The 26,479-nt window shown below is 43.4% G+C and overlaps 1 protein-coding gene across 1 annotated transcript in view; it reads left to right on the forward strand.

Moving 5' to 3' along the window:
• LOC119381807 (adenylate cyclase type 5) overlaps positions 1-26,479 on the forward strand; it is a 414,239-nt gene that overhangs the window by 376,856 nt on the left and 10,904 nt on the right. The window contains exons 12-23 of the mRNA XM_049412571.1: positions 3,868-4,194; positions 5,550-5,653; positions 5,761-5,962; positions 7,574-7,657; positions 8,589-8,755; positions 9,321-9,396; positions 12,295-12,453; positions 13,380-13,520; positions 14,343-14,435; positions 15,085-15,196; positions 16,232-16,551; positions 17,904-18,391. Of these exons, the coding sequence (XP_049268528.1) occupies positions 3,868-4,194; positions 5,550-5,653; positions 5,761-5,962; positions 7,574-7,657; positions 8,589-8,755; positions 9,321-9,396; positions 12,295-12,453; positions 13,380-13,520; positions 14,343-14,435; positions 15,085-15,196; positions 16,232-16,551; positions 17,904-18,146 (2,028 nt within the window). The 3' untranslated portion in view covers positions 18,147-18,391. The remainder of the gene's footprint in view (positions 1-3,867; positions 4,195-5,549; positions 5,654-5,760; positions 5,963-7,573; positions 7,658-8,588; positions 8,756-9,320; positions 9,397-12,294; positions 12,454-13,379; positions 13,521-14,342; positions 14,436-15,084; positions 15,197-16,231; positions 16,552-17,903; positions 18,392-26,479) is intronic.

Consider the following 26,479-nt stretch of genomic DNA (forward strand, 5'->3'; position numbering starts at 1 on the left):
GTCCTCTTTTATGGATTCGTAACAAGTGGGTGACACTTTAAAATAAGACGCTTCATCTTTTGTCAGAAAGGGGCAGTCATAAATCGTGTGAGCAACCACTCAGTCATTCGGGGCTGCGTGCGTGCCACTGCTATTGGGAACTACGACCAAGTACAAGGCGCGTCGAGGGATGAGCGCTGTCCTCAGCAGCCGCATTTCGATCAACACTAAACCTGAGTGATTGATGGATTCCGTTTATATCAACTTTAATGGACCCCAGCTGTCCAAATTTGTTCGGTGGTCGCGCTCTCTGCGTTGTCGGATCACTACCTGTGTGTTGCTTTCTCATCCAGGGTATCTCGGGCCGCCTCGAAATCGCTTGTTTCTGTACATTGTTGACAGGTGGCAGCACACTGGAAACCATTTTGTTGTTGTCTGGGCTTGTTCACGCCAGATGAAGATAATTGCTCACAGTTTTCAGAGCGAAACGTTCTCCGAGCCGACGCCCGTTTCTCTCACTCTAAGAATGGTGACGCGAGAATTCGAGGGCTCCCAGAGGATGAAATTCTTAGGTTGCTTTTAAAGGGACACTAAAGAGAAATAATGAATTGGTTTAGATTGATAAAGTGTGCTCGGAGAACTCTTGTGTAGTTTATTTCACCACCATAGGTTTATTATTAGAGGAGAAAACCAAGTTCAAAGTTTCATTTTTGTATTTCGCGCCGAACTTTGTAATTCGTGACGTAAAAGATTTCAAAGAGCATTTAACGTATTTTGGCGCCACTGGCTCGACGAAAGTTCCACAAACTCGTTATGTCAAGTCTCTGGCCCCCTCAGAGGACAATGTACTTCGATTTAGTCGATTAGGAGCTACGTAGGCCCAAGCAGGCGCCGTCAAAATATATGACGTCACGGCAAATGGTGCGGGAATTCCAATGTGGCGTCGCCACCTGTATTTTCTTTTTGCGCGTTTTCTTGCTTATTAAGCGTCTTCTCGCAGCAAGCGTGGTGTTTTTGGTATCGTCGAAGACTACTTTACTAATGCGAGAAAAATCGTTTTGCTGTTTAGTGTCCCTTTAACAGCTATACTGCGAGCAACCATCTTTACGACGAGGAATTTTTACTGGCATAGAAGACTGCGAAAGCATCGACAGTGACTGAGACGATCAAGATGATGTTACCTCACGAAGGGCGAGTAGCGCTTCACTTCCCCTCGTGAAAGTTTTAATGTTTTTTTTCACACTCGCAAGTCACATTGAGTGTATTTAATGTACGATAGTGGTGAGATCAAATTAAAAGCATACCGTAAAACTTCGAGCAAGCGCCCCCTGCCTTTTTCGGGAGATTTGAAATATGCGCCTCCTTGTGTTCTCCAGCCATTTTCACTGTTTCATGCACTGTTTTTATTCGCCCGATGAGGGCGGATAAAAACAGTGCTTGCTCGGGATTTTACAGTAATTTTCTGATCCGATGCATGTAGCGCAGCCTATAGTGGATTTTATGAAGCGCCGCATGCCGCCAAGAGACTCGGCGGGTGAAAGCGAAAGGGTTAAAATGAAGAAACGAGTAAGCGCGGCCACAATCCGCGCCGCTGTGTTGCCTAATGAACTTCCCATGTACCGTCCAAACGGCGCTTTTGTTCGGCGAATATCGCAACTTCGAAGAATTTCACATTGCGAAAAGCATGCGTGCGTATTATTTTCAAGATTTACATTTCGAAATGCGTATCGAACCGGTAGCATCCGAAAGAAGTTAACTGCGCACAGCTAGAGTCTGAGCATGACGGTTTTATTGCATGGCTGTGACCCAAGCACTACTGAGTGGTATGTGGAACACCACGAAGACGTGCTTGTGTTCCGTTGAAGAAGTAACTCCGCGTTACTGAATGCGCAAGTGATGAAGGTGCAGCATTTTTAGGAACTATCGTCACGTTATATATGCGGTCCCGTGCAGCAACGATTGCGTTACTTGCTAGCTGCCTATTACTACGGCAAGCCCGTCAGGCAGGCACGGTGCGTATCTCGAAGTGCCTTTCATTTAATACGTCAATTCTGCTCACGTACTTTCCTGTAGCGTGCACAGGATCTCGCAATTCACAATTGATGCACGGTCACGGAGTTCAAATATAAAATTTCGCACCGCAACAAAAAATCAGGTGAAGAGGATTTGCCAGTTTCCATGACTTGGTCAAGTATTTTGGTCCTATATACGTTTCACTGCAGATCGTTTCGCGTGCTCCGCTGAAGCGGCACGGGCCGTGCGTATCTATCCGTATACAAGCAGATGTTTTGGCCCTCCTCTAGCGTCCGTCTTGAATAGCACTGCGTGCCACCTTTATTTGGTTTGCATTGCGAATAAACTATTTTAGGGAGGGGTCTCGGCGCCGGCATTCGGGCTTGAGCTCTGCCGTTTTGTATGTTTATCAACTAAAAGAATAGTGCTGCCGTAGGCGCATACGCATGAAAATGATTGCGTTGGTGCATTCAACGTCTAATGACCTGATTCATCAAAGCGAAATACTTAGATGCCTCATCAGATCTGAAAAGTACCCGCCACGGTCGTCTATTCGTTATGGTGCTCGACTGCTTACCCGCAGGTGGCGGGATCGAATCCCGGCCGCGGCGGCTTCATTTTCGATGGATTCGAAGATGCTTGAGGCCCGCGTGCTTAGATTTAGGTGCACGTTAAAGACCCCAGGTGGTCGAAATTTTCGGCACCCTCCACTACTGCCTCTTTTATGATGATATCCTGGTTTTAAGACGTTAAACAGAACAACTGCATTGTTGCAAATGTGAAAAGTTACTGTCGACGTCAGCACGGCTGATTAAAAAAAAAAGAAAAAGATCAGCATCTACCCTATGACGTTGTGATGATGTCGCAGGTCGTCAATATTTGTGACGTCCTTATCAACTCACTAAGCCGTCATATAACGGGATGTCGCATGATGACGTCATCACACAACATCCTCGCTTGGTCAAAGGTGGGCAAATCTAGGAAGCACTGCAAAACCACTTCAGGTGAAGAAAGCTCTCGGGGGAGCAGCATCAATACACTTGACTGCGAAGAAAAAGAACAAGACCATGGCTGTCGCTTTCAAGTAGTCTTAGGTAATGCATCGTCACAATATACAAAAATAAGACAGCATTCGTTTAACAGCCGAAGTTGGCGGCGCTCATGTGTCGAATGGAAGATCGTCTATAGATGGTGGTCTCTTGCGTCTAATTTCGAAATGTTCGCTGCTTTTCTGCATTCCTCGGTCTCATTCGCCTCATCGTGTCCATGCGCTGCGTTAATGTGGGCGCTTAGGGCAAAACATTGCGGGCAGTATGCACAATGTCGCGCAAAACTTGGCGCCGCTGAAGCACGGGCCATCTATCTTGGACTGGTACATCTAGCTTCGTGATGCGCGGCTTCCTCCTCAGGAATACGCAGCCAGGCTATGCACTATAGAGCGGAGCTTACGCGTGATGTCTCTATCGGTGGGCGTGGCTTTGCTACTGCGCATGCGCGGCTTGTCCAGGTGGTGCAGTATCTGGTCGCTAGGCGACGCGGTTCTTGCTTCCTCTTTCTTTCTATCTTTTTCTGTCACTATTTCTTTCACTCTCTTTCATTGATTTTCTCTCTGTCTCTCTTTTTTTTTCGTTCGGCACTTCTTTCTCTCTATTTATGTCCTTCTCATTCTTTCTGGGCTACGCTGTACTCTCTCCCCTCCTTTCCCTCCTTCTAACCATAACATCTCTCCTCCTCGCATTCACTTCCCTTTCCCACCCCCTTCCTGCACTACACTCTACAAGGTTATGCTATGCTCTGCTCACTTTACACCGATCTAGAACTGCTTCGCTGCTAATAAATGAAATCTAATTCCCTCGCCATTGTTTGTCCACGCAGCTGGAGTCTCTCGTCGCCTTCGCTGACGACGAGACCTTGGAGGATGGCGAGGCAACGCTCCCACCGGGCACCGAACCAGCGACCTGCGACATCGAGCGGCGCCCGTCCAGGCAGGACTCACGCGGTTCCTCGGTTCGCAGGAGTCAGAAGTGGCACGAGCAGTCCGGGGGTCAGCATCAGCCCGCCGTGACGCTGTCGTCGACGGTGAGCGAGGACGTGGACGAGATCATCGACCACGAGATCGAAGTGGAGAGCAACAAGAAGATGTGCAGGGAGAATGTCAACCTCTTCACGCTCTCATTCAAGTGCAACCTCACGGAAAACCAGGTGCAGTGAGGCTTAACGCTCTACTCAATGCCAAAAACAAAAATACTGCTTAAGAACAAATCTTGAAGCCCACGGGCGCACAGACGAAAAGTTAGCGATATGCAGATAGGAGAGCGCTTCTCTGAAAACCGCAGTTATAGAGACAGGTGTAGGATTTTCATGCGCAGACGAAACATAGGATAGATACAAATGAAATAAAGAAAACGTCAAGGCACATAGTAAGTTACATTATAGGGAAAAAGTGACCAAATGGTGATCAAGGTAGGCAAAATTATTGTATAAAATAATTTTCACTTGACCAATGCGCGCTCTCTCCTCTTCTTTTTTTTTTTTTTTTTGAAATGATGCGACTTACGACCTCGCGAGTTTAATCAGCAGGATGTCAGACCATAATATGAGTTTTTTTTTAAGCTTGCTAAGCAATCACAGTGTTTACTGCGTTCCGCAAGGAGTGAAAATCCTGAAGGGCAGTCTATGACTTACGGTTCGAGCTGGCATCGCGAGGGAGAAGGCTGTTATTAATGTAACGGAGAAATATTGTTACCAATACCATTTTTATGCAATTTTTTCTTAGCCAAAACAAAAGTGCAATGTAGAAAGCACACACCAGTTTTTCAATCTGCTTTATTCGTATAGCAAGGCGTCTTAACTATAAGGGCTAGGCTCATTCTATTTGGTGCACAAATAAAATAAGGCGGTTTTTGAGCGAATGCTCTAATTAGATCTCGAATTAGATCTAATTAGATTTGAGCGAATGCTCTCTTAGATGTGCAATTCCTAAATGTCAAATTACGAATTCCTCTAAATTAAGACGAAGCGGCCGACATCGACGCACATAGGCAATATAGAAAAGTGCAGGATTTATGCTCATAGATTTCATACGTCATTAAAAATAAATCACATGAAATCGCACAGTATGGGAACAGGAACATATTGCATGCCGAATTTTTACTAACATTCAAATGGCTTAACTCACAAACATTGCCTGTCTGGCCACAGGAATGTGAACTGGTTCACATTTATTTGCAGTCACACTCAATATAAAGTGTAGCACGATGCCTATGATGAAAGCGGGTGGCAAAAAATACATACACGGTGGCGCCTACATGAGAATTGTTGAACAAAACGCTGTCTCGCTTATTGGCATTGTGTATAACAATTGTATGTTTGTTTGCGTCACGGTGAACAATTGTGGCTCCTTCCACCGCAGACAGTGCGTTGACACTCATATTGATTGTGACTGTAGACATATACTAGCGTGGTATTCTTTCTGAATCATGAAAAGTACTTTTGTTTCAATATATGTCATCGTTTCGGAGTGCGGTAAGTAAGCTTCTTTTGTTTGCTATTTCTAGTTTCAACAACATCAAGTTCACGACACCGTGTTTCGTTCGAACATGACTTGTGCCTTCATCACATGGATCTTCATAATCATTTGCCAAGCAGTTATGCTTCCAAAGTAAGTTTGTTTCATAAATCTTTTTGTATTAGCAGAGAGCACAGTAGAGGCAAACAAAAGCCTTGTGTCATTTCAGTCTGGAAGTAATGCAGTGTTTTTTTTTTCAGGTCGTTATTCATGACCGTGTCGTATTCTGTAGTGTCCAGCCTTCTGGCTATTGTTCTTGTGGCTGCAGTAGGAAGCGAGTGTCGCTGGTCTCCAAGCAACCTTGTGAAGGTTTCGAAACTTTTGGAAGAGCAGTGCTTCTGGAGGAACATTGTTATTTGTTCTACAATCCTGGTCATGTACATAGCTTCCACTGGCACCATGGTAAGCTACAAGGAGGGGTCGGTGGGATGGAATCTTTGTCTATATTTGAATTGGAAATGTACTACGTCATAACGCCGTATTTTTACTGTAGATTTCGACGCAAGTATCAATGTGTATGTTAAAAATAAAATGTATTTAAAAAAAAAAGGCTAACTATACGGTAATAGGTTTGCGCAAATGTTATACGACGTATAAAGAGCATGACTGGAATACGTAAATAGTTATTAGCCGTTCTATGTTTTTTTTTATATTGCGCTGATCAAAGAACAGTTATATGTAAATAATTTGAACTAAATTAGGTGGTAATAGTGACAGAGTGCCATCTGATTTGCCGCGTATTACATCGTACCATTTTCTACTCACTGTATGTTTAGACAGTAAAAAAAATACTGAAAAGGAGTGCGATAAATTATAAAAAAAAGACGTATGAAAATCATCTGGGCAAAGCTCTTCCAGCAGCAAATTGTATACGACACCACCGTGCGGTAAGGTAATCTATTTCTTGTGTTCATTGGGTAATTTACGTACCGTCAACCGTAAATCGAGAACTTACCACATCTGCACGTAAATACTCTATAAGTTCCGGTACCTGATAGGGGATAACGTTCAAAATTTCTTATCCTATCAGACATCGGCACTGCATTCCTGCTGGTACTTTTTGAACAGCGGAGGTGTTTAAGCTCGAGTGCTGACAACGACCGGCGAGCGCTCAATGTTCGACGGAGCTGTGCAAAGCGAAGTGGAAGCGCATCATAGCCATATATAGTATAGTATAACAAGGGGTGGGAAAGAGAAGTCAGGGTGTGGAGAATGGAAACGAGAAGGAGGAGAGGGTGAAAGATAGCATGGTCAGATAGAGTACAGCCTAGCAAGGGGTGGGAAAGTGAAGTGAGGGTGACGAGGAGAGATGTGAGGGTGAGAAGGATGGAAAAGAGGAGGGGAACATGGTAAAACCTGGCATAGCCTTGTATAGTATAGAATAGCAAGCCGATGCGAATGCAAAATGACGGTGAGGAGAAGGGATGTGGTGGCGGGGAAGAGTTGAGAGGGCGAAAGCAAAGCATGTTCATGTATAGTATAGTATAGCAATGGGTGGGAAAGGAAGTGATGGTGAGGCGGAGGGAAAGGAGGAGAGGAAGGTCACCAGCTTCACTGTTTACGAAGCCTTGATATTAGAAGAAGCTTCTAATGTCAATCAGTGCTTCAGGATACTTTTTTTTTGAAGTTAAAAATGGTTTCCGCGGTTGGAATCTTGACGTAATTCCACAGACATATCTGTTGCGTAGAGGTAAACGGCACATTAGCCGCCCATTTATTCGCATGCGTCAATTCTGATTACCTTTAGTACCCGCCTAATGCGTTTTTCGGGAGATAATGACAAGCGCATATATTTAGGTAGCACCATAGCGACGCTTGCTCTGAGTTCATGACCTGCAAGACAAAACTAAATTACTGCGCAATGGTTCCTGTGCTTTGACTTTGAGATATCTCTATCTAACTCATACCAAGTTTATTGCTTGAATATTGTTTTCTAGTGCGAGTATACTTACAGTCGAGGCGTATCGCAGCAGCCCTAACTGTTTCTATAAACACTGTATGTTTTTTTTTTAGTTTGTCTGTGACCGCCAGCCCAGCAACTCAACGGATCAATGTCGCCATGAGCCTTCGGAAAGTTCTTTGTGCTGCTATCCTCAGGTATGTCATCGTGCCTTATTTAACTGCCGTTTGCTTGTTTTTATTTGATGCAGATGCACGGTAATAGAGGCAGAAGAATTACCGTTTTATATTGTTGAAAGAGCGCAATTAAACCTTGAGGTGGAAACCGACAGTTTGACAACGTCTACCTAACCAAACGATAGTAGCTTAGAACATACGATTATACCGTCGTGTGGCAAGTCACATTAATTTTAATTATTTAACAGAAGGACAGTTTATCCTTGTCTCTTCGCGCGGTGTGATTGCTACGAGTAGATCTGCTTGTGCACTTTCATAATACGTAGACACACACCAAACAGAAACATCCTAGATTTGTGTGCGCATGTTGTTTAACAAGAAAAGATAATATCTTCCCTGCTTATGAACTAGCACAAAAGAGAGTAGTCCCCGAACATCAGCAGTTAAAGCACTCGTGCTGCTTTTGAGCTGAGTCAAGTGCAAGTAACAGAACATGGTATTTTTTCCCGCGCATCGATGGTTCTCATGCAAGCACTATAGAGGCAGCAAGGGCTTCATCAGAAGTCTATAACTGATACATGAACTGAGCCTGTCATTCTTGTCAGAGCCTGCTGCGATATAAAAACAAAGAGCGGATATCCAGGGGGCATTTACTGGCGATTTCTTTTAGTGCGGGTTGTTGAGCACATCCAGAAGGTCTTTTTTTAATTTACTCATTATTGTTAGAGAGAAAGCACCATTGGATACATAATAAAGAAATCGAACCAGTAGAAGTATAAAATCTTCCAGTAGTGGTAAGTAGCAACATTTGCGAGACCTTGTCATATACATAATGTTGTAATCTCCGGTGTCATGTTTTAAGCCACATGCGCACATTTGTTCCGTATTGCCATGTGAACCTTAGCATACTTATAGCATTTCTGCATTGTGTCTCTATGCATATCTTTTTCAGTACTACGTATTTTCATGGATGTTGTACATGGTTGCCTGTTCTGCCTTCATCAAACTCAACTATCTTATAAAGGTCGCTATGCTTACCGCCATGGCGGTGACGGACATACTGCTCGTGAAGGTGTTCTTTCCCGACGTATTCAGAAGGTCTCACAAGGGATACAACGTGTAAGCATCTGTTCTTGGTTTCGATGATTCTGTTCAAACAGTAATGATGCAAGCCATGTTTGAAAGAGCGGAGAACTGGCGCTACGTACCGCGTTTACAGCTTCCGTAAGACGCCTATTATTTTGTAGTCTCATGTATTACACTGCGTGCCCCTCTTTGTAACTACGAAAAACTTGCTTGAGCGAGAAAACAAAATTTTATGCGATGAGAAAATTGAGTCGTGTAGTGCCTTCATCAGGATTAACATATGTTTCAGCATGCAGTGAGCCTTGTATGCTTTCAGTAGAGATGTTGGCGAGGGACACGATGGTTGCTTTCGCTTTTATGCAGGGCACATTTTGAGCACCTAATCTTTGTTGACTATATCTTCTAGTAACTGCAAACAGAAAATAAAAATAATGCACGCGGTTGTGATTCTGCACCAGAAAACAGGATCGCTCTTTTATACTACACACAGGTGGGAAACAGAGGCGTGTCAAAATTACGCAATGACCCCATTGATTTGTGTTATATTTGCGAATATCTGTGGTTTATGTCGATCAAGAACGGTTCTGCTTTTTTTCAGCATTGTTTCAGTGGAGGACCGTATGCCTATCCTGATTGCCGTATTTTTCTACATTGTTGTCTATCACTGCAGACTGGTAAGTTTTCAGCAATTTTTAGTAGTATGCTATACGTTAAAAATGTTTTATATGCCGCTTCTTGTTATGTGTTACCGCTAAACTATAGCGCAAAGCGCAGGATTATCCGTTGCAAAGGGTAGGAGGGTTTCCTAATAAATGTCACTGTAACCGAACTTTAAGAACATCCAAAAGAAATTTATGGGAAGTTGGTGCTTAGATTTGCTGTATACACATGCGCAGAAGTCTTCTTGTATTTACCTGTGAGGCTGTCATCAAGGAGTTAGTTGATTGTCGCTTCATTCTCTGCCTCTCCTCTGTAGTTTTTTGCGATACCTATTTCCCACCATTAAACAAGCACCTGCAGTAAGTTTAAAAGTTCCCTCAATAAACGACTTATACGTAATAAAAGCTGATCAATCGAACTAGAGTTTTCTTCTTTTCTGAGACGCTGAAAGTGCTGTGGTAGTAAACGTAAACATTCGTGACTGAAAAAGGCTTTAAAGTGTCATCAAAACAGCAGCAAAATAATGAACACTGAGTAAAAAAAGTAAAGTTTAAAATAGGGCTCTATTTATCTTTACTTATCCGATCAATTTACACCAACTAGAAAAATGAGGTGAAGAATAATTTTGTAATGCAATGAATGACAGTAAGCCTAATATTTTATTGTTGAAAGTGTGCATAGGAATGCATTAGAACAGCACCCCATAAGAAAACACTAAATACCAGCACTTAATCTCGACAAAAAGCTAACTTCTTGTGTATTTATGTCGTCAGTTTAGGTAAAATGAGGTATCACATGTGCGTTTTGTTTCTGGGCTTCGGCATTTTTGTCTTGCCAAATCATGCGACTACCTTTAAATCAACCTTGATAAAAGAGAAAAAGAAAAACATATCACTGCTTTAATCGGCTCTGAACTCACTCACTACGACAGCGGCATTGCTGCACACCACCTTGCTTGCTGAGTTTCTTGCGCCTGAAATAATAACGCTCACACAGTGCGGGTGAATGGCCATGAAGTGAGCGCTTGTGTGCAGCTTTCGATTGAGACAACTTAACAACTTGCTATAGTGTGCGTTAACGCGTACGTCAAGGTACGCCTCGACCGTGATATCTGGCTTACGAATGCAGTACCTTGCAAAAATTATTAAAGGTAGGCGGAATACATGCCGCGCAAAAATTTAAAAAGCACAAGAGTGGACCGTTGAGGCCCTCACGGAGCTTAAATGCCGAGTGCAAAAAAAATTTATGATTACTGAGTGCCTACACCCTAATGCTCCCGCCGCAGTTTTTTTTTCTGTATAGTCATGCTTTAGATGCGGCTGTTCGACACTGTGCTTCCGCTTTTCTATTTGATTTCGGGACGAGGTGAATGACGTCGGCGCTTATCCTGTCATCGTGGCCTGATCAACGCGCGTAGCATGTACGCTCTACAGAGCCAATGAGATGCACACATCCATTAATGTAATATACATCGAATAATGTGATCACTTGATGGGCATAGCGTGAAAATAAATGTGATGGTTCAGTGAGAGTTGAGCAAGTTCTATCCAGGGGGTTCGGAAACACTCTCAGGTTCCAGATAACATTACCAGATGTAGTTCGTGTGGAACGTCACGTAGAGAAACAAAGGTGTGGGTCCCTGCTTCGGATACTAGAATATCCTAATATGCACGCCCTGTGTCAGTACGAAGCACAATCAGTGGGGGCTGTAATTGTCTTAGTCCAGCAGACAAGTTATTGCAGTTCATTATTTCCCTCACAAACTATGTTAATGAATCAAATTATTAGGAAAGCGCAAGCGAAGTGGCCATTGTGTGGGAGTAGCCAACGTCTGGCGACATGGTAATGTAACGCTGTCAGACGGGGAATGCACTTTCGGAAATGCACCTCGACGATGCTTCATGTTAAAGTGGGACGCGTGCTTAATACACGTTGCACGCTAAACAGTACGCACGACCTCACTAAAAAGACATTATGATCATTCCCCAGTGTGATAAATGTATATTGACAAGTGTAACATCAAGACGACCATAGAAGCTGCCAGCATCGAAAGTTTCTGCTTTTTCTAGTCAGAGATACGGCAATAATTTGAGCAATGAAGGAATAGCCTCGTTTTAGTCAAGAATCATTTTTATTGCATTCTCTCGTTAGTGGCGTGTGTTACGCTACACATGAGTAATGATAATACGAAGGCTGTGATTAAATTTTTCGACGAAAAAAATCTGCATATGAGACTTTGAGGCATATTTGGCTATTCAGTATTATTGGTCACTATCTTCGCTCTAATAAGTAACATTTTCTGCCTTCCAACTTATACTCGATTTTATTCCCGTCGCTGAGTATCAGTTTAGAATTTTGATCCAGGCTGATCTCTAAGCTCTTTTCCGAAATAAATACGTCTTCCTGTCTCTCTAACTACACAATAAGTATGTTGGCATGGCACATTTTTTATATCATTCTGCCAGAGTTGCACAAAACGCTCTCAACTTTTGCAACGGCAGGTTCTATAGCTGGTGAAACATAATTGATAGGATTAAGAGTATGTATGTGTGTGTGTGTATGCATGTATGTATGTATGTATGTATGTATGTATGTATGTATGTATGTATGTATGTATGTATGTATGTATGTATGTATGTATGTATGTATGTATGTATGTATGTATATATGTATGTATGTATGTATGTATGTATGTATGTATGTATGTATGTATGTATGTATGTATGTATGTATGTATGTATGTATGTATGTATTTATAACGTACGTAGGCATGCATGCACGTACGTATGTATGTATGTATGTATGTATGTATGTATGTATGTATGTATGTATGTATGTATGTATGTATGTATGTATGTATGTATGTATGTATGTATGTATGTATGTATGTATGTGTGTAATTATCTCCACAGACTGAAGTCACATCAAGACTGGACTTCCTGTGGAAGCGCCAAGCACAGTCTAACCTACAGAGCATGCGTGAAATTTGCAGCTACAACACGCAACTGCTGCGCAACGTTCTTCCTGACCATGTGGCAACATATTTTCTTACTCACGACAGGAAAAACGAGGTCAGTAAATCCGAAAAATAACGCCGCTGTTACGCGAACGTTGAATACAAGTAGTTTGCTGCCTGTATGGTATGTAGCTTGTTGCGAATGAGAAAAATAAAGGGCCGAGCATCGGTGAAACACAGCAGGCAAGAAACAGAAACATCGATACGCTGTTACAAGGAGTCATGTACCAACGAATGCAAATGTCGCAGCATGCTGAGATCAAATGCTAATATTTGTGCCTTCATATACTCATTGCCGTAAAACAAGCATGAAAACAGCGTCGTGCGCCGTTCACTTACGAAACAGCGAATACGGTCAAGTAAGGCCATCCATGACAACACTAGCTTTAGAGTAGTACTTAGTTCTCACTCGGCAATAGGTTGCAATATGTGTTTAATGAAATCATACAACGCCTAGTACCGTATATTATGAATAATTAAAAGCATATAGTTGCTATTCTATCCTATAACAGCGTGGTTAGCATTCCTCTCTAAAAATTTCTCTTTTCAATTTTGTTGTTGCTTCACTACACCTATTCAATGTCATGCGCTTTGCTTTAGATAATGTTTGGACTTTGAGTGCGTGGACACGACGTTTCACCGCTTTTTCCTTCATTATCTTCTATTGTCTTCTCTTTTATTCATCACGTGGGCGTTTTTGTTTGTTTTCAATCCTTCTTCAATAAACTTTGTGTTGATAGGAAAACTTTATGTTTACACCCGTTGCTTCTTGTTCTTTGTGTTGTTTACAGTACTTTCGCGTTTATTTCTTTTAAGCAATTAGGAATTTGAAGCGGGTTAGTGATGTCTTTCTTTCATGTGCCTGTGCTCTTGTTTTTTGCATTTCACTTTCCAACGCAGTATATTGCATATACCTTAGTACAAACTTTGGAAATTGCTTTCAAAATATCACGTGCTTTATGCGTCCTATTGGTGTTTCAGGAGCTCTATGCACAGTCCTACGTCTGTTGCGGCGTGTTGTTTGCCTCCATACCAAACTTTGCAAATTTTTATTCGGAAGACATCAACAACGGCGTCGAATGCATCAGGCTACTGAACGAAATAATATTCGACTTTGACCAGGTAAGAAACCGACAGCAAATGTTGCCTTATCTGGAAGCCCTGAAGCTCCTTGTACAGCAGCTTTAAAGTTGCGTTCTTCCATTTTTGTTAAACGTCGACAAACACATCTTTTACGAAATAAATATTAATCATTTTCCATTGATATTTACGCGTTAATAGAGAATTTCGCAATGAAGCATTTCGCAAATCCAAGATTCCATCCCCTAGTCTTCTCGCCTTCAACCCTCGCACTCATTTGATTTGGTTCACAGCACAGTTTGAGAATGGTGGTAACTAAACCTTGGTGATCAGCATCCGGGCTAAAGAACTCTTCATTTTGAAGAACCTAAATATATTTACAATTATTGCTATATTATAAAAAACGAACATACAGCTTATGCAGACGCTACAATATTAGAAGTTCTTAAATAGTCACTCAATAAATACTTTATCACTTACGCGATGAGACACAAGAAGCGCATATTTAATTAAACATATAGTCGCAACTACATACAACTTCATATGAACGCTCACTCAAATTGACAGTAAAAAATACAGCTGGCGCGCGTCCCTCGCCAGCCGGATGGAAAGAAAGCATAATTCGCAACTATTTACAAACTTAGATATTACCACCAGTGAACTAGTGAGTGGTTGTGATCAGCTCTTGCACGTTAAGTGTCCAAAGTCTTTATAGTGCATGGAAGTTGTCTTCAAAGCAACTATTATTGTAGTGTAATCTCGAAGTAATGCCGCGTTAATTATGCACCTACTAAATTAAGTAAATACTAGTTGTTACAGCACAGAATTCAGCACTCTGTAAACATTTGCATCTTGTATCATCAGCTGCTTGATGACGAAAGGTTTCAATGTCTGGAGAAGATCAAGACAATCAGCAGCACCTACATGGCGGCTTCTGGACTGAATCCTAAAGACCAGGTAACCGTATTCTGAGAATACTTACGTGCTTTCCCTCTTCACATTGCTAATTAGACCTATGACTGTGCGAGCTTTTCATGGGCGTCTTAAGGTTTTGATTCACTTTTGCTGGCAAATAAATGTTTCGTTCAAACTTATATTCAAGCGCTTATTTGTGCTAGGCAAACTTTTACCTTTCTTTACAATGAAATTCGCGTTTGACACTCTCGAGCAAAGAACGACAGTATTTGAGACGGAGCAAAAAGCTCTGGTTATATTCTCATCTGTTTTCTTTATTTCTCGGCGTTATAAAAGAAAACCGTCTGTAATCAGCATGTGTACAATATTCGCCAGCATTTCTAGAAGTCATTTTTCAATAACCTCATAGCAATCATTTCACTGATATGTGATATTGCAATTACTAAGCTATAATTATACAGCTCAAACTAATCGACGTTTCAACACAACCTATTCATCTGGAGCGCCCTATATAATTTATCCCGGCAAATTTTGCCGCTTCATATTGTTCACAAACATGTATACAGTGGTGTGATGGTGAGATTACGTGATACCAAATCATGCGAAATTCATTTGTATCATATTTAATAGTGTTTTAGCTTGCTCTTTATTTCCGGTCTTTCCTAAGTTGCGAATGTTGTCTCTGTCATAGAACCTTGCATCATGGGTCCACCTAACAGCGCTAGTGGACTTCGCAATTTCGATGAAAGAAGCACTTGAAGATGTCAATAAGCATTCCTTCAACAACTTCAAGCTGCGCGTAGGTAAGATACCCTTGAATGAAAAGTGCGCTAACAGCGAATGTGCCCGCTGTAGTTGAGTTCTATTGCGTTAAATGTACCAAATATTTTGTTCTCTTAGGTATTTGAAAAAAGTTCAACAATTCCTTAACGTGTCCTAAACGCAAGCTTGTTCGAAGCCTGAGACTACGTGACGAATTTGGTAAAGATTAGCGCTACAAACTTGCCAGGCACAAAACATGACAAGACATATGACCTTGATCTTGCTGAGCGCGCCTGCAGCGCTGTATAAAATGTTGCATGTATAGACCTGCTGAGCTCGAGTGACGACAAAAATGATTCGAGACAAAGTTAAAATTCGTGCTCAGTGAGATTCATAGCAGCGGGAAAGATGAAAATTGTGCGCCAACTTCTTATTCATAGCTATAGCAAGCTTGCAATTCCCGAACTATTGTTAGCCATACGTAAAACATAAACGAAGGTTAGAATTCATCCGCATTTGGTCACTCTCGAGAAACACAGGCCTTCAAATGCACAAAGTATCACCGAACGGCCTAAATATTTATACATTGTTCTGTCTGTGGTTGTGTAAAGTGACCGAAGTCTAAATTGCATAACTGCGGCTCCGTTAGGGTTCCTAGAAGTGCAATGTGAATTAGCTATTGTGATCTTAATAATTCATGACGTTCCTATCATCGCGAGAACATCAACTATAGACTATTGAATAAACATGAATAAGAAATAGATTCTACTCAATATTTTTTATGTTTATCGGTGCTCGGTCAGTTTCTCCATCATAGTGATGCCTGAACGAAAACATACGTGCATATCGATAACCGTGGGCATAAATAATAAGAGAAAGCGTATTTGCTTGGTCATGATCCAGTTGCCGTTAAAAGGGAAGGAAAGAAGAAAACAATACATAGCAGCAACTGTATTAACATCCTTGTCAGTACGATAACTTTGTGTTGTTCTAACGTTACAGTTCATGTCAAGTGCAGGCGATGAAACACACTGAAATTACAATTAACTGAACGCGTGTTCGCAACGCGAACTCAGGTATCAGCCATGGTCCACTAGTGGGTGGTGTGATCGGTGCCCGCAAGCCCGTGTACGACATTTGGGGCAACACCGTGAACGAGGCCAGCCGGATGGACTCTACGGGAGCCCTGGACCACATCCAGGTGCCGCGGGCCACGGCGCAGCTGCTCGAAGACCACGGCTACAGCGTCCAGTGCCGGGGCCTCGTCCAAGTCAAGGGCAAGGGCACCATGGAGACGTACTTCGTGCTGGGCAAGAAGATTGCCCGTGCACGATCCATGAACAGGAATCCCAGCACGAGAAGCACGCTGGCCGCTTTCGTCTATGGGCTCGTGCAGGTAAATCTTTCTCGAAGTTGAGTAGTACCTTCAAATGTACTGCACCGACCAGCCACCATGATGAGCTTCTTTTGTGGCACGAAACACATCGAAGGCTGGGCAGAAAGCTCACTAAAATGAGGTGTTGGTGATGATGCATGTGATACGGGACATTCAGTTTCAAATACTGCTCAAGCATGCGCGTTTGCTCACGTGCGCCCAACCGTTTGCGTGTTCTACACACTACGGCTCATTACTGTAACCGCATAATAGCCTGTGCGTCTTACCAAATGTGACGAATGTCGTTGCGTATAGCATGCGAAAGTAGAAACGTTGTCCATCACTCAAAACATAAGGTGTGGTGTGCTGTGGTTTCATAATTTGTTGTTTATTGTGTAATATCAGGAATGTCTTGCACTTTGTTACGCTTGTTCCTGGGCAGACACGTCTTCTTGCTCTAATACTTCATGCTCAAGTTAAATGTGGCGGGAGAACTAATGGTGACCGACGTGGCCATGCTATTGTCGCAACATTAGTGGAAGAAGTGAGCAGCCGAAGCGGATCCGCGGCACCTGCAGCGTCTAGCCCGGCGAATAACTATGGCTGGTTGCAGCCTAAGAATGTCAGGTCGACGCACAACCATTGCCATAACACGCAAAAGAAGAAAAGGTTGCACAGATGCTCCGTTCACTTAGATTGAGTCATTTTCGTGACGTCACGAACTTATGTGTGTTTAAGGTGGTTTAAGGTCTACAGTAACCATTAACTAGAAACATTCCTGCTACTGATAAGGTTTTTTTTTATTTGCCGACCATTTAGCCTTTAGTTTGACACCATTTTTGGGGTTACGAGAGGTCAACATCTACGATATGTGCTCACGTTCCTTGCAGCTCGCACTATAACAATGAGGATTATCACGCTCCTGACAGGAACGGCATCAAACTAATGGCGCCAGACATGAACCGTTTGCCTAAATATTTTATGGTGGCATGAGGCAGCGTATTTATTTTTAGCGACACTGTCCATCCTTGCTCGAGAATCCGTTGACTGTTCCAGGGGAGGGGTGCTCAAATTTCTGTGCTGCAATTCGGAGCTTTCACAGTAGCTCAAGCGCAGCAAATTATCTGTAAGACAATAATAGCCACTGGCCAACTCGCCCATCAGGACGGCAAAACATTTTTCTCGGTAGCCGAATTTGGCTATACACAGTCAAACCTGGCTACACTACGCACCACTCTTTCGGTGCAGAGCACCCATTACTTTAAATCATCCTTCATTTTGAACATGTTACCATTTAATAGGGATGTATTTAGCAATAATCGTTATAGCAATCATTACCACTAATGTGTCTCGAAAACAAATGTCAAATGCAGGCCCGAAAGAAGCAGGCCCTGGGTTCCAGCCTGAGCGTGCCCAGTCCACGGCAGAGGGCGTCTCCGAATGCGGGATCCTTCATGCGAAAGCAGAAGCTGCATCGTATGCTATCCGAGACGCCCAACTCGGACCGCAAGCGTAACAGACTACGGGAGAGGAGGATGACCGAGACAGCTGGCAGCAGCCAGTCCTTTCCGGACATGCGCAGTGCCGACCGGGACGAGACGTTCAACTCGCCGTGAAGTGCTGTGTGCGTGAACGCGAGTGCGTGTCAGCCGCAGTGCTTGTGAGTTCCAGTGCGCGCTTGTGTGCGAGTTCATGGTGCACACCCGTGCACGCAGGTGCACCGAGCCACCGGTGTGTTTTCCAAACAATTGTGGATTTACCTAACGCGCCGAAGGCCATCGTGAGACTCGACGAAATGGATCCTGAATTTGCTGCGTCTTACGAGAGGAATACGTCTCTGAAGTCATCGCAGCCACAAAAGGTAATAAGGACATTTCAATATTGTCACTATAATAATTCATAAGATGTCTATAAATTGTCTCATGTACTGCCAGGCAGCAGTAGGCTGCACTGACAAAGGAAGCTACCGATAATGCAAAGAAAGCCTCTAGTTAAAAAAAAAAGAATTTCCTTTTAGAGTTCATTGGCCAGACCAATGACATTGATTTTCCTCAACTTTCAGGATTGCACCATAATGTACCATAATGTACCGTAAGGCACCACTATTTTACCGTAATGGTGCAATAGATCGTGATGAAAATCCGGCGTTTCATGTATTAAATGTAAACAATTCACAAAGATCTGCCTTGCATGCGTGTGAAATGCAATGTTGGCTACAGTGGTGTACATGCCTTCGAGGTCCTTGCGGTTTCAGATTTCTGATACCTTTTGGCGCTACCACTGCAAGCTGATTAACATAATTCTAACATTTACCAGAATAATTCTCTTCTTGAGAAAGAGAGAACAAACGTATGTAGTTGCACTCAACATGAAAGTTGTAGGAAATACGAAGCAATGATTCGCCTGTTATGGGATACGCCGGCGTTCACGGGCAAGCAAGCGCTGGCGTTCCCGACGTGCAGCCTGCTTCAATTGCAATGCAGTGACGCTATCTACCCTCCCCCTTTCTCTCGTATCCCATCTCTCTTCCTCACACTCATGACTCTTTCCCATCCCTCCCATCCCCTTGCCATACTTTACAGCACGCGGCTGTACTATGCCAGAGTCCTTCAATTCTTTTATGGTCACGAAACCTCGCCGTCACGCTATGAGGCAGCTTCATACACTGCCGAAAGCTGCCTCAACGCGGCGCCGCTGTGCCACAGATGTCATCCTTCGCGTGCCGAAACGCTTGCGCGGCGCGACACGAGCTGATGGTTGTCGTGCTTTCTGTGCATCTACTTCGCTAATTTTTGAGGCACCTGAAGTGTGGGTGTGGGACGACGACGCCGAACAGGTTTTGCGTGCCGACGGGTGGTTCCGTTTACAAGCGAACAAAGAAAGGCGTTTCTGGCTTACCCAGTAACAAGGAGCAGCGCGAGAAATGAAAGTGGACCCCACCACTGCTAGACAGCAGTGATTCCAATTTTGAATCGATGTGCGCGCGTATGTGCACGAAACAAATTGTCGATTGATGGACATTACATTAAGTTCCAATGGATACCTGGCCGTGCTGGTATTTCAGGAAACGAAAAAGCGGACGAAGCAGCCCGAAATGGACTCCAGTACCGGAAATTCAGAAGAATATTTTTTACTAAAGTCGACGCCTCGAACATCGCAAAAAATATGCCTTTCAAGAAAATGACCGCCTCTGGAATCTGCCGCTCCAACAAGATAACTGTCTGCGTTGCATTGACCCAGAAGTGAGAGCGGAAATTTCCCCAACCCTTCCTCGCCAACTTGAGACACTGTACCATCGTCTTCGACTGAACGTGGCATACACGAGCAGTTATTTGTACCGCATAGGGCGCACCACTAGTCGCTGCTGTGATAACTGTGGCAGCATAGAGACAGTAGCGCACATATTACTGGACTGCTCCGCGTGCCGCGATGAGAGAGCATTGTTTGGGAGACAAATGGACATGATTTGTCACGATCAATTAACGTTGCACAACATATTAGGCCCAGTGTCCGGTCCTTCTAAACAGCGACGGGCTTTACAGTCCCTGTTTAATTACTTGTCAAACATTGGCCTAGTAGGAAAGCTTTAATGATTGCATGATGATTTCATACAGCAAAGGCTTCACTTACCTGACACACTCGTTGTAAATATTTCTATCAGGCTCACTTGCGCATTTCATTTTTTTATATTCTTTCTTTTTATTATTATTTCCTTCCCTCTCATCTTTAGTCTGTCAATCCCGTTCCCCATCCCTACACAGAGTAGCATGCCAGCGGTATACTGACGCCGGCAAAAATCTCTGTTTTTCCAATAAAGAGTCTCTCTCTCTCTCGCCTCGGACATCGTGGCTGCAGCAGCCACGATGTCCGAGGCGAGATCGTGGTCAGCAGCCGAGCACAGTAGCCACCCATCAGCGACAGACCTCTTGCTCAGATAACTGCCTAAAGGCAATGCAGTTTCAGCTGTGTATGTTCTAAAACTTCACAATCATCTTAATCCGATGCTAATGGCCCCAACGAATACTTTTAGTCATGTGTATTGTCTGAGATTGTTCCACCTAAATGCTCAGAATTGGCATCGCTTTGGCGAAAAATTAATACCTCGCGAAGCACCTCAGTTTTATTTTCTTGGTCATTAGACTCAGTCATTCTACAAAAGAAGCCTTTGTAGTAATGATTTATTGATCTCCCGTTAAAGTACTTCTCACAGTTTAACAGATAATTGAACAGCTGTGCTGGACGAAAAATCTGGCGCTCTGCGCTATCGATAAGGCGCAATTTCTTACGAGTGAATGTGGTTGCAACAGCCCAGATAATTGCCTCTTTTTATAAGTGGCACCACTGGGGCATTGTTGCGGAAGCGCAGAATTTAGATTTGAGCAAATAATAAAAAGTGCAACCTATTACAACATTGACACTAATTGTGGTCACCAGGCCACGCCGGCTGCACTTCGCTCGGGGTGAAAAAAAGAAAACGAAGTGACCATGTGCTTACACTTGGTTGAGGCCTTGGATGACAAAAAATGGTTCTGGAGCCTCGCACACCGCATCTATAATCATCATAATGATATGATGATTATAGCGCTTCAAACCCAAAATGTTTGTACACTGGATTCAAGGCCAGGCTGTGAGCCTTCAAAATATTGCTGCTGACCAGGAGGCATACTGTCTTTTAATGCAGATATTCCATGCATCCCCATACACCTCAACTCCTCAGCTCACTCCGAGCAAGTAAAAATGTTCTCCAGCAGGATATACGCACTCTTATCTCAGCGTGTGTCTGCTCCCTCCCCCTTCACCTTACTGGGGCAGGGGAAGTCGTGCTTAGGATGCTCGGGCAGGAGTGGCCCTTACACCGGCTGTCATCTCAACGTGGAGCTGGCCGCACTGACCAGTGGGTGCTACGTCTCCGTACTGCTCCATTCCAGTGATGCACGCAGAGATGCACACAATCTTATATGGACATGCCAGGGGGTACAGCCGGAACGGTCCCGTCACCTCCTAAAGCCGGCCTTCGCTACAGTGATACGACCAGTTAAGACCGCTGGACACGTGACAACAGCTTCTACAAGACACTGCTTCACTTCATACAAAACATCGACCTAACGCCGCAGATATAATACACATATACACACAAAATATTATTCTTTAAAGGCAAGTCTACGTCGCAATAAAAAGAAGTCTGTCTTTTAGGCTGACCCCACCGCGACCTGCATGTTTTGAGCGGCTACTCGTTTCGCCTGAGTGCTCATTCCAAGACTTACGACATACTCGGGCGCTCATATACACAAGGTAGCTACGTGAAAGTAAAGTGACCGTCGCGGAAGTTTACAAACTTTGAACACCGAGGCTGTCCCACACAACCGCAGCGGTAGCAGCGTTCGCGTGCCCTCTAATAGAGTCACTGTATGTGCTACCTTTAGGTAGCAGAATTGCGCATCTTTCTTCCAAACTCCGCTAGCAACCATGCAATGCGGAGAAGCTGACGCTCGGGCCATTTCTTGTATTTTTTGAGGCCGCCGCTCACCGAATTGAATTAACACTAGTCATCGGTAGTCAATGTTTGTCGCCGGCATTCGACACACCAGACCTGTTAATCGGCGACACGGTAGGCATATCGCATGCGAAAATGGAGTGCGACTTCACCGCATAGCTGTGGTTGCTAGCCAGACCTATGCGCAACTCTGCTACCTAAACGTAGCATATACAGTAACTCTATACCTCTCATGCACAGCTGCGCCTCTAGCGGCGGCCGCTAGCTTCGTATGAAACTGAAGCGGCAGTCTTGTGACCAAAAAAAAAAAAAAGAATTGAAGGGCTTTGGTTATGCTTTACCCTCCCCTACTACTTTCTCTCCTTCTCAGCCTAACTTTCCTTTCCCATCCCCTTGTTATACTAGAGATGTATCCCACCGCCTCTTGCGGTGGAATACGTCTAGATGCATGTGTTCCTAGATTTAGATGTGCCTTTCAAGAACGACAGATGGTTTCCGGAGCCCTCCACTACCGCGTATCTCATAATCATATCGCAGTTTCGGGACCTAAAACCCGACCAATTCTTGTACGTCATGAAAATGCGGTGGCGCTGTCGTCGGGCGTCTATAGTTTCGCGCGGTAGGCATCCGCCGCCGTGCACACCTCAGTAGTCTCTGTGTGTTTTCGTTGGTGCGTGCGCTGTTTCTCTTCGTGGAAAAAAAGAAAAAAAATGGTTTACCGCGAGCTGCGTCACGGTTTACTGCGCAGACAGGCACGTGAAAGATGGAATATTTTTGTCAGTTTTCTATTTACGGAATACCGTCGCAAGAAATTGGTCGCAGCTGTAAGCTCGAGAACTCGCCTCCGACGCCGGCTCATCGGTTACGTGGCAACAATTGAGCAGTCGGAACGGCTCCTTTTACCTAAAAGAAATAATTAGCTATATCGAACGTTTGCCATTGGGAAGTCTCGCACCACATTTTTAGGCATAAACGTTGTATGGAGCCATGGCGAGCACGTTAACGTTGTGGATATCATGATGACATGCGAAGAATTCTTGACGATTGCCACTTTTGATTTAACTGCAGAAGTCGCGCCAAAAGAATTTCGTAGCACTCGCGTGATGAGCTAAAGGTGCGGCTCGTTTATGGACTGCACAAGGGGAGAAATTCGGCCTTGTTGGTAAGACATTAGGAAAAATATGCAGCGAAAAATAACACAAGGACGAGAAGGGAGTAGCGCACGTGTTGTGTTCTCCCTTCTCGTCCTTGTGTTATTTTGCGCTGCAAATTTTTTCCTAATCGTTTATGGAGCAAGCGCTACTTTCTGCGTGTCCTTGTTCATTAGCCGAGCAGAAGAAAACAAAAGGACGATTTCGACTGTGCTTTTCCAAATTGCGTGCGGCAGCAGTGACACACCCGATACAAGTGCATTGGACAGGGCTGTTCTTGCTCCGATGCGCTTTACGAGATCTCCATGTCTCTCAGAATCGACAGAAAAAATGCACTCGGGAACTCAGCCGAGTCTGTTTGCGGGCTCTACGTATTCATGGTCTCGACTTGAGCATACCACGCGTTCCACCGATGATCCGATTACTCGACGGCCGACGACTGTTCTCGCCGCTATCAGTGCGCAGCGTGTATCGCTTTTACTTTCAGTTTTAATTTCCTGGGCACAAGCTAGCCCAAATAAAGAGCTCCATATTTCCCATTCCTGCTGCAGAATTGTTCACCGTCACAACCACGTGACAATACTATCGATAGTGATGTGAATAATGATGCTGTTGCTGGGCGGCCATATTTGCAAAATATTTGCGATAGGCTACTGTCAGCTTCGCTTAAATTGTGAGAAATTTTCGCGAGAAAAATAAATTATTTCCTTAGTGAGAATGGCGGAATACGTCTAACAATAAACTCATATCCAAAAGCATCCAGTTACACCTGACAGTGAACAAACTCAGTTCTTGGTATTTCTTTTTCATTTTGAAGTCATAAATTCAGTATAAATTTGTAGCCGCGCAGTTTTACCACATGTAACGGCTTCCTTTCCGCTAGAGCTGAACAGTTTCACTATGATCATGTGTCAGCAAAGCACTGTGGTGAAGAACACAAGCATTTCAACTTTCTTGCCCTTCAGCCTGCTCCGCCGGCTCCACTATGTACCACGCGCGCTGGGAGCCAAGTTTATTCTGGAATGAGTTCGCGCTGTTGGTTTTATACTATCGATAGTATACCATCGAATTTACTATCGCTTGCGCTATCGATAGTATTTTTTACCATCGATAGTTCGACAGTGACTTAGCTATCGATAGTATCGACAGCATTATCGATAGTTCTGCATCAATAGTCCGAACACATTTAGCTCCTAGCTACATTACACCTTGTGTCGGTCGTACCTGTTGATAAGTTGAGATGCTTAGGGTAAACAAGATCTTCAGCACGCGCAAATTTCGCGGCAATCAATACAGTTCTCTTGCAAATTCGAATAAAGGCCGGCGACGTACTGAGGTGCCAAACGCTGAACTTTATACAGCAAGGTCTTTATCGCGAACTTGCTAAGCCTTTTCAGCGTCCTTCGAGGAGAATCGCGTGCAGGCTGACACCGGGTATGCTCTCATGAACACGAATAATATTTTTGATACAATTAAAGAGAACTGCGCGCGCAAATTGCGTGGTGAAAGTGCTGAACTAATCGGAATAGCGTAGCAGATTCTTTGCTGTCTTTATTTAGGCTTCGGCGTCTGAAGGATTTCGACATTAGTTGCTGTTCCTTCCTTTAATGATCGCAGTATCGCACGTGCCAAAATTCTGAAATCATTAAGATTGAAGCATGGCCAAAAAAACAATGTGCTAAAAAAAGTTGTCCACAATCAACGATACATTACGAATAGAGCTGCACGACAGCTCACAATAGAAGTAAGGCAAGCAATACGGCATGCTCAAAAGTGAAAAATTTATTTCGGCAATGATTATGAAGCTCGTAGCTGCTAAATAAAATATTCGAACTGTGTTTCTCGCAAAAGATGTTTGCTTTTCAGCTAATGTTTTACTTTAAACTCGATTTTCTCGAAACCATGTTTTTGATTACTTAGGTACCATTATTTGCTATGTATTCGAAGATAACTGGCCGTTGACTATTTTTTCTTGTATTCTGCATAAGTGCCTACAACTACTGTAGCAGAATGGACATTATGCACCTCACAGTTTTTTTTGTTTCAAATTTTCAAAGATGCAAATTAACTCAAAATTTAGGTCCTAGGGGTAAAACTATCTCCACAATAGTAATGTGAGTTAGATTTTAAGGAATCCATCACAGTTGAAAGAGCACGAAGTTTGCAAGAAAATGATATATGCGTTATGTTGATACCCCTTTTAGTTACTGAGAAAACGGTTCCTAAACCTGATCGAAAATGCAGGGGACATGTAGGGCCGACTCTATGGCCGTGAAACGGCTAGGAAAACGGCTAGGAAGGAAACGGCTAGGAAGGAAGAAGCATGCGTTTTTTGAGAACTGCTTAGCTTGGATAAATAGAAGCATTCCAAAAAGGGAAGCGTTTCAGAAAACTTGGGCTGATTTTTCGCAAGAGATATATATATATATATATATATATATATATATATATATATATATATATATATATATATATATATATATATATATATCCCCTTCAGGCGCAACGTCCACATATGTGGACGCAACTTGTTTTTGCCAGTTTTTTGGACTAGCCGGAAAGAAAGGGCAAGATACATTGCGCATAGCATCAATTGAACCTTCTGCATGGTCAACGCGCCTTGACTTAACCTCAATGTGCTAAGTATGACCATAACCGATCACTTTGGTGAAGGCACTATGATGTTAGACGGGTTGTTCGACGTGCCGCATTCCAGGACCAACGTCATAAGTATTATTTTTCTCCGCACGAAATGAACGCAACCAAAAACAAATTGCGCATGCATTTTAAGCCAACAATTTTCTTATTCTTGTATAAAAATGGAACATGACTGACTGCTGAGTAATTAAATATTTAATTATCCTCTAATTAAGATTAATTAGCAAAACTCGCAAACAACAGCATATTTATTTTCTTTCTTGGAATGTAATATTGAGTGCCTTAGAATTATGTTGTGCGAATTTGAGACATTTGCAGACAGTGCATCATAATTCGCGCCTGAAGGGCATATATATATATATATATATATATATATATATATATATATATATATATATATATATATATATATATATATATATATGTATATATATATATATACAACAATCTGTAAATACAACAATCGTTCCGTCGTACCTGACGTCGTCTCACAAGTGGTGGAGCGTGCTGTTATTCCCACGTCCTCTTGCTCTACCGGTCACCCCTGGAGCTCCGGTCTGGTCGACGACTTTGCTTGCCAACAACATCCATGGCACAAAACGACGCACCTCCTACCGTCCCTGCCACGCCCGCTCAGCCTGCTGGG

This window comes from Rhipicephalus sanguineus, chromosome 2 (assembly GCF_013339695.2).
Source record: "Rhipicephalus sanguineus isolate Rsan-2018 chromosome 2, BIME_Rsan_1.4, whole genome shotgun sequence".
NCBI lineage: Eukaryota > Metazoa > Arthropoda > Arachnida > Ixodida > Ixodidae > Rhipicephalus > Rhipicephalus sanguineus.